The following is a 13,293-nucleotide window of genomic DNA, read 5'->3' on the forward strand; positions in this document are numbered from 1 at the left end:
GCAAAAATTAAAGAGAAAAGAAATAAAATGATGTTGATTGATGTGATTATATTACTTTTGATTTAAAATTTAAAATTTTGAATTAGTGTGTGTGTGCCCAAATAAAATATGATTTGAGTTTGTGCTATCCAAGTATTTCTCTGTTTCTAATTACTAGCCTAGAGAAATACTTGTATGCTCACATGACTAAATTCACTTTTTGGTCACAACCAACAAAAATTTGACACCTCATAAGCAAATAAATAAATATATATGAGAGACTGTCTTCAACAAAAGAAAAAGAATAGTAACCACGTCCACAGCCACCACCAACCACCGCCATCGTTGAACATATTTTCTGACGACGAACCTTATTCCTTCCACCTCGGCAAGAAAACTCTTTTTCTTGATGTGAGAATATGCGGTGCACGACGACGTCGACCTTGTTGGTCGCCAACGGTGGTCGTTAGTTTGGTAGCCAACTCTCCTCTCGCAAAACTCATTCAGATCACGTTAATCGTAGGTGGTGAACTCCCTGGACGTAGAAGGAGATCAAATTTGCCTCTTTGATTCAAAGTTTGGTTGGAAGTTTGAACTAATTTATTTTGGTTTCATTTGTGCTTATCTGGGTTTTGTTGCCGTTGAAAGAGATGGAAACAATGGTCTACAAAACCATCTTAGTTGTTATTATTTTTTAATTATTTTGATATGTTGGCAAATTTTGGTTGGTTGGGACCAAAAGAATTTCTTAGTCATAAGACTATGGAAGAATATCTCACTAGCCTATATGACAAATGTCATAAATATATGTCACATCATAAAAAATGGCTTAAATATAAAATGAATTCAGAAATTCCAAATAAAAAATTAAATTAGCGACAAAAGAATTAGTTTTTCAAATAAAGGGACGGCCCAAATCTTATTTTTTTTTAAATTAAGGAAAACAAAAAGAAATTTATTTTTGTCACTCTACCAATTTCTCCCGCGCCCTATGCATTTCTTGTTTTATCCTTCTGCTACTTTTTTTTTTGAAGGATCCTTCAGCTACTTAAATAGCGGACATTATAAAAATGAATTTTTTTAAAGTCGTTCTTTATAAAAAAAAACATTGAAGTCGTTCTTTATAATTAAATCGGTGTGAGTAACTTTTTACTTTTAATTTTCTTTTTACAAAAAAGAGTTATTATCTTTCATCACTCGTGATAATCATACAAATGTCTAAGAGTGTAAATACGATCAGGTGACTCGTTTAATACATGAATTCATTTACATTTGGGTTCAACCTGGACCAATTAGGTTGTAACTCCTAATTAGATGTGATAATGAAGTATATGGATGAGTTAGAATATGTATGATTTGTGAGTGAAGTGTTTAAGTATCATTTACTTACACTTGTATATTTTGAGTATGTTATCTAACTCTCTTTTATGTGTTATGTGCTGGTCCGTTGGGGGTCCAGATTCACAGGTTTTGTGGTTATCGATGTCGAGTCGTCGGTGAAGCTCCGCTCTGATTGTGACACGGGAAAGGGTTGTATTTAGTATATAGAGTCTTTGTGACTATTTGTATTTACTTTTGAAAATGTACCTTTATAAAGAAGATTTATTTTGTATAAAACGAGTTTTACTAAGTAATTAACTTAGTATTATTTTCGTAAAGAGGAGTGTAATATCTCGAACCAACAATTTATCAATCAATTGATTTAAGTCCAGAACTTTATTTTATCCGCTACGTCGTTTTTGAGAAAAGAAATTTTTAAGCCATAATAAAGGCATTAATGGGTTTGGGTGTTACAAGAAGAAACATGAAGGCCAAGTGAAGGAACACGAATCAAAAGAGAGAGAATTTGAAGGCAAAGTGAAGGAGCTGGAATCTAAAAAGATGGAGTTTGAAAGCCAAGTCAAGCATTTAGAGTCAAAAGATAACCAACTTGTATGCCAAATGAAGAAGTTTGAATCAAAAGAGAGGGAATTTGAATGCCAAATGAAGGAGCAGGTATTGAAACATAAGCATTTCGAAAGCCGAATGAATGAGCTTGAGTCAAAAGAGAAGAAATTCGAAGGTCAAATGAAGGAGTTGGAAATTCAAAAGAAACACTTTGAAATCCGAATGAAGGAGTTAGAGTCAATTGATAACCAACTTGCAGAACGAGTGAAGGAATTTGAAAGCCGAATGAAGGAGCTTGATTCAAAAGAAAAGCAGTTCGAAGAACAAATGAAGGAGTTTCAATCAAAAGAGGAGGAATTTGAAGAACAAGTGAAGGACATTAAAACAAAGGAGGAGGAACTTGAATCAAAAAAGAAGCACTTTGAAGGACGGTGGAATGAAATTGAGTCAAAAGAGAAGAAGTTCAAAGTAAAGGTGAAGGAGCTCGAGTTAAAAGAGAAGCAGTTTGAAGGACAAGTCAAAGAATTTGAATCAAAGCTGAATAAATATGATGGACAACTGAAGAGGCCTGAGCCAAGGAAAATATATATATTGAGAAAGAAAAAGAATCGGGTAAATATTCTTATTCACCTAGTTAGTTTATTGAAAGAATTTCATTACAACTGGTACCTCTTAATGATGGTGATATTTTTTATAACCTGATCTACATAATTCATTAAGTTCATGTTGTATGTCTTCAAACGCTTTTCCAGTTTCCATATCACACCCACAAACCTGTCAAACTAATTTGGATTTTATTTTTCCCCCTTGGATATTTTATAAATCTCTCAAGTACAAAAAACTCATGCATAATTATAACTGAATTGACCTTGTTCTTTTCATTTGTGTTCTCTTATGTTAATTTAGACATGCTTTAGATATTTTATCATTATGTTTATCAAATCTGTTCATGTCTATTGTTACTTCCCTTTCCACCCTATCTGCAGTCAGTCTCAGTATGCGGCGGTTATGGTATTCATGATAAAAGCCTAAAGTTGCTAGTCTTTGAGATAGTGCAGAACTCTAAGATAGAGACTATTTTTACCCAGTTTATCATTTGTGGTGGATGTAGTTTGGAGAAATTCTGTTTTAAATTCAAATTATATTGAAAATATGACCTGGAAATTGTAAATATTTAGATTGTTGTACGCACTGTAAAATCTAAATTTGCCATTTTTTTTTACCTCGTTCGGTTTATGGATCACCACATTTATATATATGTATATCAAATAATTAGTAGAAACCAAATCACCTGTATATTTTTCTTGACATGTCAGTAAAATAGACTAACAACTTAGAGAAAGACAGTTGGCAATTTGAAGATGAGAAGAAAAAGCACTGGATAATTAATACAAAGATGCTAAAATTAAGATTTTACTTGTTCGTCGTATGAAGTTGAACTGATATGTAATTGGCTTCATTTCCTTTCCCAAACAGAGATTTGATTTTTTAGTACTTATGTTATGTCCGGTCTAGTAAGTTTTGATGAAGTGACATTTCTCATACCTTGCAGATTTTGTTAAGAATCTTATCATGAAGAAGCAATTTGTTGCAGCTGTTAGATTCAGTTGTGCATATAACTTGAACGACAAGAACCAATTAGTTGATATGCTGCGAGAATACGTCCATACTGTCAAACTGATTTGTGAGAGCAGTTGTGAGAAAACCAACTCCATAGAAATCAAGGTACTTCAGTTTTTCTTATTGAAGTTATATTTTATCAAACATTCCATTTTCACAAATACCCCTCTGCATGATAGTTATAAATAAATTATTACTGTGAACTTGAACTCAGGATAAGGCCAGAGATCAAGAAATTGCTAGTCTGGGAACTGTTCTACAGTGCATTTTGGATTGCAACCTACAATCTGCGGATATGCTTGATAAGGAGATTAAATTTCGCATTCTTGAGCTAAAAGTAATTAAAGGCAATTAGTTTTTGTACTGGAACAACCTAATGTAAAGAATTGGGGTAACGGAAACATGCTAACTTATAGGTTACTTTTGTTGGGGTACGTATTCACGTGTAAATGACTCTAACACAAATGACTTTAACACGACGCTCTTTGTTTCATACCCTGTAAAAGCTCTAATTGGAAAGAATGACAACCAATGATATGGTTAACAGGATTATCTTTATTTGCTGGCTACATCTTTTTAAGGTCTAGGGAATTAGGGTGAATCAACAAAACTGTTGTGTGACTTTTCTTTTTACTTAACTCTTTACTAAGTTCCCACTGAACACACAAAACACATTATTATTCATTATAATCTAAAATCAAGTTTGTAAACAAGTTTATCTTTTAAGGTTATGAACATTCTCTTCTTTAAGAAGGTTCACTAACAAATCTTTTGTTATCCAAGTATGTATCTGTTTAAGATCAAATTTGTATAGTGCAGCTTTAAAATTTAAGACAAACTCTCAGCTTCTAATACATCAACATTTCTTCTTATATACGGAAGTTACTTTTGCCGCCCTACCATTTTCTCAAACATTGTCCGCTACTTAAGTAGCGGACGACATTTTTCCCTAAAATTTCTCATTTTATAACCTCTGCTACTTAAGTAGCGGATGAGTAAAGATAGAGTGCGCGAGAAACACGTAGGGCGGCAAAAGTAACTCCCCTTGTATATTGCAACAATAATTTGGTAACATCGTTTATGAGTTGTTTTCAATTTATTTTTATGAGTTATCTTATCTAAATACAAATAAAATAATTTATCTATAAATGTTTATTAGGATAAACAAATAAGTTGTTTTTACAACCAAAGTTCACTATGTTGAGTTGAGATCATATTTATTCTTTTATTTTCTTTATTACTATATCATTTAAAAAAATGCCAAAAATGCCATTAAATGAATTCAATTTTCTTTTATACACTCCAAAATATTTAAAAATCCTAATAATAAAAGAAATAAAAATAATAGAAAATAGATACTATGCTAACTCCACTATGTTACTACACTTAATTTTTGCTTATGGTACATAATTATTTTTATCATGTGGAAATTTACACATGTTAAAAAGTTTAAAATAGTAAATTTGGTTGTGCATTTTATATTAAATGTATAACTTTTTAATAAATAATTTTTAATTTTCAATTTTTTTTTACTAATTTTAGTTGCTTTAAATTTTTTCTGATTAAAATATTAGAAAGAAAGAAAAAAAAAAGTTGAATTATAATTTAATGGTCTAGGTACTCATATATTTGCCATTTTCATGTCTGTTTTGTGGACCCCCAAACCCTCACACAGTCACAACTGTGACCTGACCCCTACCAACTGTAGTAACAAACCAACTCACAATATTCATTTTTTCCCTCTCTTCTTTCCTTCATTTTTCTCTTTATTTTCACTCTTCACTCTCCAAATTCAAATCAAATCTACAAATCTCTTTTCTCTTTCTCTCTTCATCTTCCATTTTTTCTTTCTGGCTTTACCTCAACCATTACAGTACCAAGAAGAAAAGTATTGTAAGCATCTCAACTTCATTATGTTTATTTTTTCACATTTTTTTCATGCTTTTCTCAACAAAAAATCAACTTCATGCATTGTTTAAGCTTTTCTTCTGCTAGTTTAGTGTATTATTACTTCATGATTCATTTTGACCTAGAAATTTTCATTTTATTTTTTTTGTCAAATAGTCTGGTGGCTAGAAATTTCACCAAAGTTAGGTGAATAAGTGGAGTGTTTGAAATTTGAATCTCGACTCTTGTATATATAATGTGATGTCTCTATCAATTTAGTTAAGTTCACATGGACCAAAATATTCAATTAAAGCTTGTTTATTTTTTATTTTTATTTATATTTTTTCGTTTTTTTATTACCAGGATTTTATACTGTGTTTGTAATTTCTGAGGGTTTCCAGTTTCCACAGTTGAATGATGGATTTTGAGGGTTTTGATAAGCCAAATTTTTCTGGTGATGATGGGAATTTTAAGTTTCCAGTTTCATGTGAAGATGAGGATGATGTTCCTTTGTTACCAAAGTTTTCCCGGATTTCGTGTTTGGGAGCATGTAGTAGTAAACATGAGGCTTCTGGTATGAAGAATACTACAGTTTCAGCTAAAAGGCTGTTAGATAACAACAATTACTTGCATAGTTCTGTTAAGAAATCGAAGGTGTCACCGTACGATGATCACAAAAAAAATGAAGATGATATTCCTTTGTCGGATTTAAATAAAAGGCCGGGCAAATCAACTGATAATTGTGTGAAGGATTTTGTAGTGAAGGAAGGGCAACTCTATTTGATGGAGGAATTGATTGAAGAGCGCAAGCAAGAGTTCAAGGCTAAAGAGATAGAACTTATTCAAGTCAAGGTTAACATTTCAAAAGAAATAGAACTCTGTCAAGTCATTGATAAGGACCGCGGAAGGAAGGAAGAGGAAGTCAAGGCTCTTTCCCAAAAAATTGCTGAATTTACTTTCGAGCTTAAGGCCAGAGAGAAAGACCTTGATGCAATGAACAAATTAATTGGCGAACAAGCAGAAAAATTAGACCCTGAAAGGAAGAATGTTGGTGCTCAAAAGAAGGCATTTGAGTCATTGAAGAAACAATTTGAAGGTCGGATTAAGGAATTGAAACAGAAGCAATGTGAAAAACAAGTGGCGGAGCTTGTGTCAAAGGAGAAGTACTATGAAGGACGATTAAAGGAGTTAGAATCAAAGGAGGAGAAGCTTGAAGAACAAATTGAGGTGTTTGAATCAAAGAAGGAGGCACTTGAAGGTCGTAAGAAGGAGCTTGAATCAAAAGAGAAGCAAGTTGAAAGACGGGAAATGGAAATTGAGTCAAAAGAGAGTCAACTTGTTGGCCGAATGAAGGAGATTGAATCAAAAGAGAAAGAATTTGAAGGCCAGGCAAACGAGCTGGTATTGAAACAGAAACTTTTTGAAAGCCAAATGAAGGAACTTGAGTCGAAAGAGAAGCGACTTGTAGGCCGATTGGAAGAACATGAATCCAGTGTGAGGGAATTTAAAACCCAAGTGGAGGAGCTGGAATCTAGAAAGAAGAATTTTGAAAGCCGAATGAAGGAGCTTGAGTCAAAAGAGAAGCAACATGAAGGCCGAATGAAAGTGCTTGAATCAAAAGAAAGAGAATATGAAGGCCAATTGAAGGAGCTGGAATCTAAAAAGTATCATTTTGAGAGCCAACTCAAGGAGGTAGAATCAAAAGATAACCAACTTGTCGGCCAAATGAAGGAGCTTGAATCAAAAGAGAGCAAATTTGAATGCCAAATGAAGGAGGTGGAATTGACAAAGAAGCAATTTGAAATCCGAATGAAGGAGCTTGAGTCAAAAGAGAGAAAATTTGAAGGCCAACTGAAGGAGCTGGAATCTCAAACAAAACATTTAGAAAGCAAGAGGGTGGAGTTCCAATCAAAATTGAGGCCATTGCAAGGACAAATTAAAGAACTTGAATCCAAAAAGAAGCGACTTGATGAACAAGCGAAGGAGCTAGAATCAAAACAGAAGTTGTTTGAAAGCCAAGTGAAGGAGTTAGAGTCAAAAGAGAACCAACTTGTAGGCCAAATGAAAGAGTTTGAATCAAAAGAGAGTCAATTTGAAGACCAAATGAAGGAGCAGGTACTGAAACAAAAGCATTTTGAAAGCCGAATGAAAGAGCTTGAGTCAAAAGAGAAGCAACATGAAGGCCGAGTGAAGGAGCATGAATCAAAAGCGAGAGACTTTGAAGGCCAAGTGAAGGAGCTGGAATCTAAACAGAAGTATTTTGAAAGCCATATGAAGGGGCTTGATTCAAAAGAGGAGCAACATGAATTCCGAGTGAAGGAGCATGCATCCCAAGCGAGAGAATTCAAAGGCCAGGTGAAGGAGCTAGAATCTAAAAAGAAGCATTTTGAAAGCCAAGTGGAGGAGCTCAAGTCAAAAGAGAGGCAATTGAAAGGAGAAGTTATGGAACTGGAGTCTAAAGAGAAGCAATTTGATGGTCGGGTGAAGGAGTTAGAATCAAAAGAGAATGAATTTGAAGGCCGGGTGAAGGAGCTAGAATCAGAAAAGAAGCATTTCAACAGTCAAGCAATGGAGCTCGAATCAAAAGGAAAGCAGTTTGAAGGACAGATAAAGGAGTTTCAGGCAAAAGAGGAGAAATTTAAAGTGAAAGTTAAGGAGCTTGAATCAAAGGAGCTGGAAGTCGAATGTCAAGTTAAGGAGCTCGAATCAAAAAAGAAGCTTTTTGAAAGCCAAGTTGAGGATTTTAAATTAAAAGAGAAGCAGTTGGAAGGACAACTGAGGGAGCCTGAGTCAAGGAAAAAATATATTAACGAGGAAAAAGAATCGGGTAAATGTTCTTATTCATCTAGTTTATTGAAAGAATTTCATTACTACTGTTCCTCTTAATGATGATAATTTTTAGAACCTGATCTACATAATTCTTCAAAAACATTTTTAATCATGTTACTATTTAATGTCTTAGTCAAGTTTAAATATTCTCCTGTTTTCGTATCACATCCACACACTGTAAACTAGTTTGGATTATATTTTTTACCCTTGAATATTTTATGAATCTCTTAAGCACAAATAACTCTTGGGTTTTTTTATCCATAGCTAAGGTTTTAATACAATATTATGATACTTCTAATGATAAATTAGTATATTAATGTAGTTTAAAATTTTCAAGTATATTGCAAAAAGTGTAGCTTAATATTCCGATTTGGGCAACTACTTCTAGCCTTGTTTATTAATCAATGAAATTTAACAGTCTCCAGTTATTCAGTTAAGGTACTATGTTGACATTGATTGTAACTGTTAGTATAATTCTTTCCTCTGTCACCCATATATTTCAATCTAGCAGATGTCTTACATTCTAGCGTAGTATATGGTTTCTTTTAAAATCTTATTGTCACTGTCATTATTATTTACAGATGCTTTTATAAGTATGAGGAACCTTAAATATCTGCTGTCTAAATATGCAGTTGCATCTGATCAATTAAGTCGTATAATTGGCGGAACAAGTTTGCAGTTGGATACAAGTAAGAAAATTGATGGAGTTGAGTCGCATTACAATGGTAGTTTAGTTAATATGCTAGACTCACCAGATCCTCCAAGAGCTGTTTTGGATATGATACAGAACCCCGTTATTCCACTGTGTAAGATGGGAGACAATGTTGTGATTATTGATGATTGCCACATCTTTCTGCTAGAACAACTGATGAGAATCTCACCAAATATTGAACCTTGTGTAAGAGAAGAAGCATTGAAGCTAGCACTTGATTTGAAAGCTTACATGAAAGAAAATACTGAAAATTCTTTGGTTGTTCTGGGTTTTCTACTGCTTTTGTCGATTTATGGATTGCTTGATTCTTTCAATGAAGATGAAGTCTTGGAGCTTTTTGCATTTGTTTCTCAAGACAAGATAGCTATTGAGCTGTTTGAGACCCTTGGTTTTACAAATAAAGTTTCTGGTATGTTAATTAATGTATGCTTACATATTTTCTCATATGATTATCAAATCAAATGTGTTCATATCTATTGTTACTTTCCCTACCATTCCTATCTGCAGTCAGGATGATGTGGTTGCTAGTGTTCTTAGTGCAGAACTCTGAGATAGGAACTCTTAAATTATGATGAAAATGACATAGAAAAAGTAAATATTAAGATTGGTGTATGAACTGTGAAGTCTCTAAATTGGCTTCATTTTGTGTCCCCAACAGATCTAAAATTAGAACTTATTTTATGTCTGTTCTAGTAAGTTTTGATGAAGTAAAATATCTTGTACCTTGCAGATTTTGTTAAAAATCTTATCATGAGGAAGCAATTTGTTGCAGCTGTTAGATTCAGTTGTGCATATAGCTTGGCTGACAAGAATCAATTAGTTGTTATGTTGCGAGAACACGTCCAGAGTGCCAAACTAATTTGTGACAACAGTTGTGAGAAAATCAGCGCTATAGAAATCAAGGTACTTCTGTTTTATTTATTGAAGTTCTATTTTTATCAAACATTGCACGATAGTTATAAATAAATTACTATGAACTTTATTGAACTCAGGATAAGGCCAAAGATCAAGAAATTGCTAGTCTGGGAACTGTTCTACAATGCATTTTGGATTGCGACCTACAATCTGAGGATATGCTGCTTGATAAGGATATTAAATATCGCATTCTTGAGCTAAAATCAAGTAAAGGTATTTAGATTTTGTACCATAACAACCTATGTAAAGAAATGTGGTAATGGAAGCTTGCTAACATGACTCTCTGTATCTTACTCTATGTATAAAGTCTAATTATTAGGAATGAATGAAAACTCATGAGATATGATTAACAGGGTTATCTTTATTTCTTGTGTACCTTTTCTTTCTCATGTTTTTATGTCTTTATTTTTTAGAGGTTTAAATTAGTTATTATGTAGAAATGTTTAGTTATTTGGAGTACATGCCATATGTTATTGAAGTTTTTGAATGTATAAAAGCTTAATTAATTATATCACCATTTTTTAAAATGTAGTAGATCTTTATAACAAAACTGTCTATTTTTTTTGAAATAAAGGAGGATCCTTAACCCTATCTATGCAAGTCCTATTTAAGTTAAAATAAATGTATTGTGGAATTAATTGAAAATACTAGCAGGTAGTATTCAGGTTCCTTGGCTACTTGCTGGTGACTTCAATGACAGGGTGCATTTAGTAGAAAATGTAATATTTTTAGAGAACGAATATATGCTTGTAAATTAATAGACATTGGAGCTTCAGGACCTAAGTTTACATTGAGGGGTCCCATTCACCATGGTGGTCAACGTATATATGAACGTCTCTATTGTGCGTTATGTAATGACTAATGGAGGCTAAAATTTCCAGACGGTGTTGTTAAGAGAGCAGGGTGGCCGATGGAAACATTAGAGGTAATTTAAATAATGTAGTTAGAGATGTTAAAAGCATGGAAGTTCCAAAACATTGAGCAGGTGTTGCATCAAAAGAAAGAACTGATAGCTAGACCTAATGGAATCCAAAAGAGCATGCATGCTGGTTGGAATAGTGGTGGACTGTTTTGATCATAGATAAACCAAGGACCATCCAGAGGGCTGCATATTGATCTTCCTCGTGCGTGAAGGCAACTAAATAATAATCATTGCTCAAGTGCATGATGTTTATGATGATTTCTCTCCCGACCCCCCGCATTTCTTTTCTACCCGCTGAATTTCCGTTTTTCTTCACCGTTTCTATTTAAATAAGTGTTATTAACATATATTTGAGTTCTTGTTTCGTGTTTTTGTCGCCTAACATTGTTTGGTTTGTTCATTGTCTTGTGTGACGTTTTTTGGTTGTCCCGTATTTATGCGGTGTTTTGTTTGGCCGGATTGGCATATATGCTTTAACTTGTTACAAGTTCAAACAATGATATACAAATTTAAGGCATAGATACAATAGCTCAAGCTTATGGTGGTTATCACTAAGGTCAATTTTCTCTCAATTTCGCAAATTTCTTGTCGGTCATCTCAGAGACCACATATAGTCGATTTTTAGTACAAACAGATGCAAATATCTTTTTTTCGGAGTTGGATGTCATCAAAGATTGTGGATCTCAAATTATTTTTGACTTTTTGTCGTATGTGAAAGAATTTAGTCTGGTTGTTGGGGTTTAAATTTTGGTTTATTAACATCATATTGTCGGCTAAAACTTTTATATCTATTGACTATTGAGGGTTTAAGGTTTAGGGTTTAGGTTGTGTTATATTACGTTAATATCTCTGATGTGAAAAATCAAACAGGCAGTTATGGACAAGCATTGGATGTTCATAAGAAACGTGTCACGCCTGAGAGGTTAGAGAAATGGACCAATGGCTTAACTTCACTTGCTAACTTTCGCGGCTGTCATATGCAACCGTAAGCTCACCAATATTTATTACTCAAATGTTACAATATAATTTGATCTATTAATTGTTCTGAGAGCTTAGCTCAGTTGGCAGAGACATTGCATTATTTATGCAGGGGACAGAGTGTGATTTGTAATAATAACAGTATGTCAAACAGTTTAAGGAAACATTGTTATAAATTTCATAAGACATTGACTCGATACATTTTCTTTGATTGGGGGGCAGGGCAAAGGGTATATATGAATTCCATTACATATATGAGATTATTCAAGAGGTATCTAAACATGTGGCTTGCTCAATTGGTCTAGATTTTCGAGTAGAGAAAGTTATGCGTTTTTTGACTTTCGGCTCTGACAATGATAGAGTCTGCGTGGTAGGGATATGTGGAGCTCATGGAATAGGGAAAACCACACTAGCTCGTGAAGTTTATCATTTCCATGGAGGCACCCAATTTGACTGTTATTGGTTTTTTGATAATGTGGGAGAATATCTAAAGAAACATGGATTAGTACATCTCCAACAGTTGCTTCTCTCTGAAATTGTTGGACATCACAACAGGCAACAGCACTATGTTTGAAAGTGTGGATGAAGGGATGCCGATGGCGATAAAACATATGCTCAACCAAAAGAAGGTTTTCTTGATTCTTGAGGACGTTCATGATTCAGAGGTCTTGAAAGCCATTGTTAAACTGACTACTTTCTTTGGTTTTGGTAGCAAAGTCATCATTACTACAAGGGACAAAAGTTTTCTAGAACTTCATGGCATTAAAAGAATATATATATGAGGTAGAAAGAATGGATAAGGTAGAAGCTTTTCAATTGCTTAATTTGAAAGCTTTTGATTCCATGAATGTTAGTCCTTGTTATATGACTATTTTAGTGGGTCTTGAAACTTATGCTTCTGGGCATCCATTCATTTTGGAAGTGATAGGTTCCTACTTGAGTGGGAAAAGTATAGAAGAATGTGAATCTGCATTGCACAAGTATAAACAAATTCCAAACGGAGACATCAAAAAGATACTACAAGTAAGCTTTGATTCTTTGGAGAAATCTCAGCAGAATATGTTAATTCACATTGCACTTCACCTTAAAGAACAGGAACTAGCAATTGTTGAAGACATGCTTCATTGTAAATATGGAGTGTGCCCGAAAAATGATACTAGAGTGTTGCTTAAGAAATCTCTGATAAAGATTAATGAGAATGGTCAAGTGATATTACATGGCTTAACACAAGACATGCTCAAAGAGAATATTCCACTTGAGGATACAGTTGTTTGAGGTAAGAATGATATTTGAATTATTTGGATTTGTTTATATTTGTAGCCCTGATATTTCTCTTTTCTCAATGATGAAATCATTGTTTATTCATGTAATTTTGTATCCAATGGAACAGGAGCATGACAAGGGGACAAATCAATCCTGCATGAGCATGAACAGGAGCATGATTGATATTCAATTCCACCAGATCACGAATTTTGTATCCAATGGAACAGGAGCATGTTTTGGGATCTGGTGGAATTGAATATCAATCATCACAGCAGCTCTAGATGGTTCGTGATATTTCCTA

At 33.7% G+C, this 13,293-nt stretch overlaps 2 protein-coding genes across 3 annotated transcripts; both read left to right on the forward strand.

Annotated features, from left to right (window-relative positions):
* Nucleotides 1-1,484: 1,484 nt before the first annotated feature.
* LOC123894604 (involucrin-like) lies at nucleotides 1,485-3,971 on the forward strand. 2 transcript variants are annotated; one of them, XR_006803878.1, is made up of 3 exons: nucleotides 1,485-2,478; nucleotides 3,419-3,591; nucleotides 3,701-3,971. XR_006803878.1 is itself a non-coding variant. In XM_045944650.1 (2 exons), the coding sequence occupies exons 1-2, from the start codon at nucleotides 1,861-1,863 to the stop codon at nucleotides 3,440-3,442; spliced, it is 642 nt and encodes a 213-aa protein (XP_045800606.1). In that variant the 5' UTR covers nucleotides 1,485-1,860; the 3' UTR covers nucleotides 3,443-3,635. The 2 variants fall into 2 exon arrangements, 1 of the variants encoding a protein (XP_045800606.1); XM_045944650.1 differs by lacking the exon at nucleotides 3,701-3,971 and having other exon boundaries at nucleotides 3,419-3,635.
* Nucleotides 3,972-5,736: 1,765 nt separating this feature from the next.
* Nucleotides 5,737-10,379, forward strand: LOC123894605 (nuclear matrix constituent protein 1-like). Its single transcript, XM_045944652.1, has 4 exons — nucleotides 5,737-8,200; nucleotides 8,835-9,323; nucleotides 9,645-9,817; nucleotides 9,907-10,379. Exons 1-4 carry the CDS (start codon nucleotides 5,788-5,790, stop codon nucleotides 10,048-10,050), a joined length of 3,219 nt encoding a protein of 1,072 aa, XP_045800608.1. The 5' UTR covers nucleotides 5,737-5,787; the 3' UTR covers nucleotides 10,051-10,379.
* Nucleotides 10,380-13,293: the final 2,914 nt, after the last annotated feature.

The sequence above is a fragment of the Trifolium pratense genome, linkage group LG7, assembly GCF_020283565.1.
Source record: "Trifolium pratense cultivar HEN17-A07 linkage group LG7, ARS_RC_1.1, whole genome shotgun sequence".
Lineage (NCBI taxonomy): Eukaryota > Viridiplantae > Streptophyta > Magnoliopsida > Fabales > Fabaceae > Trifolium > Trifolium pratense.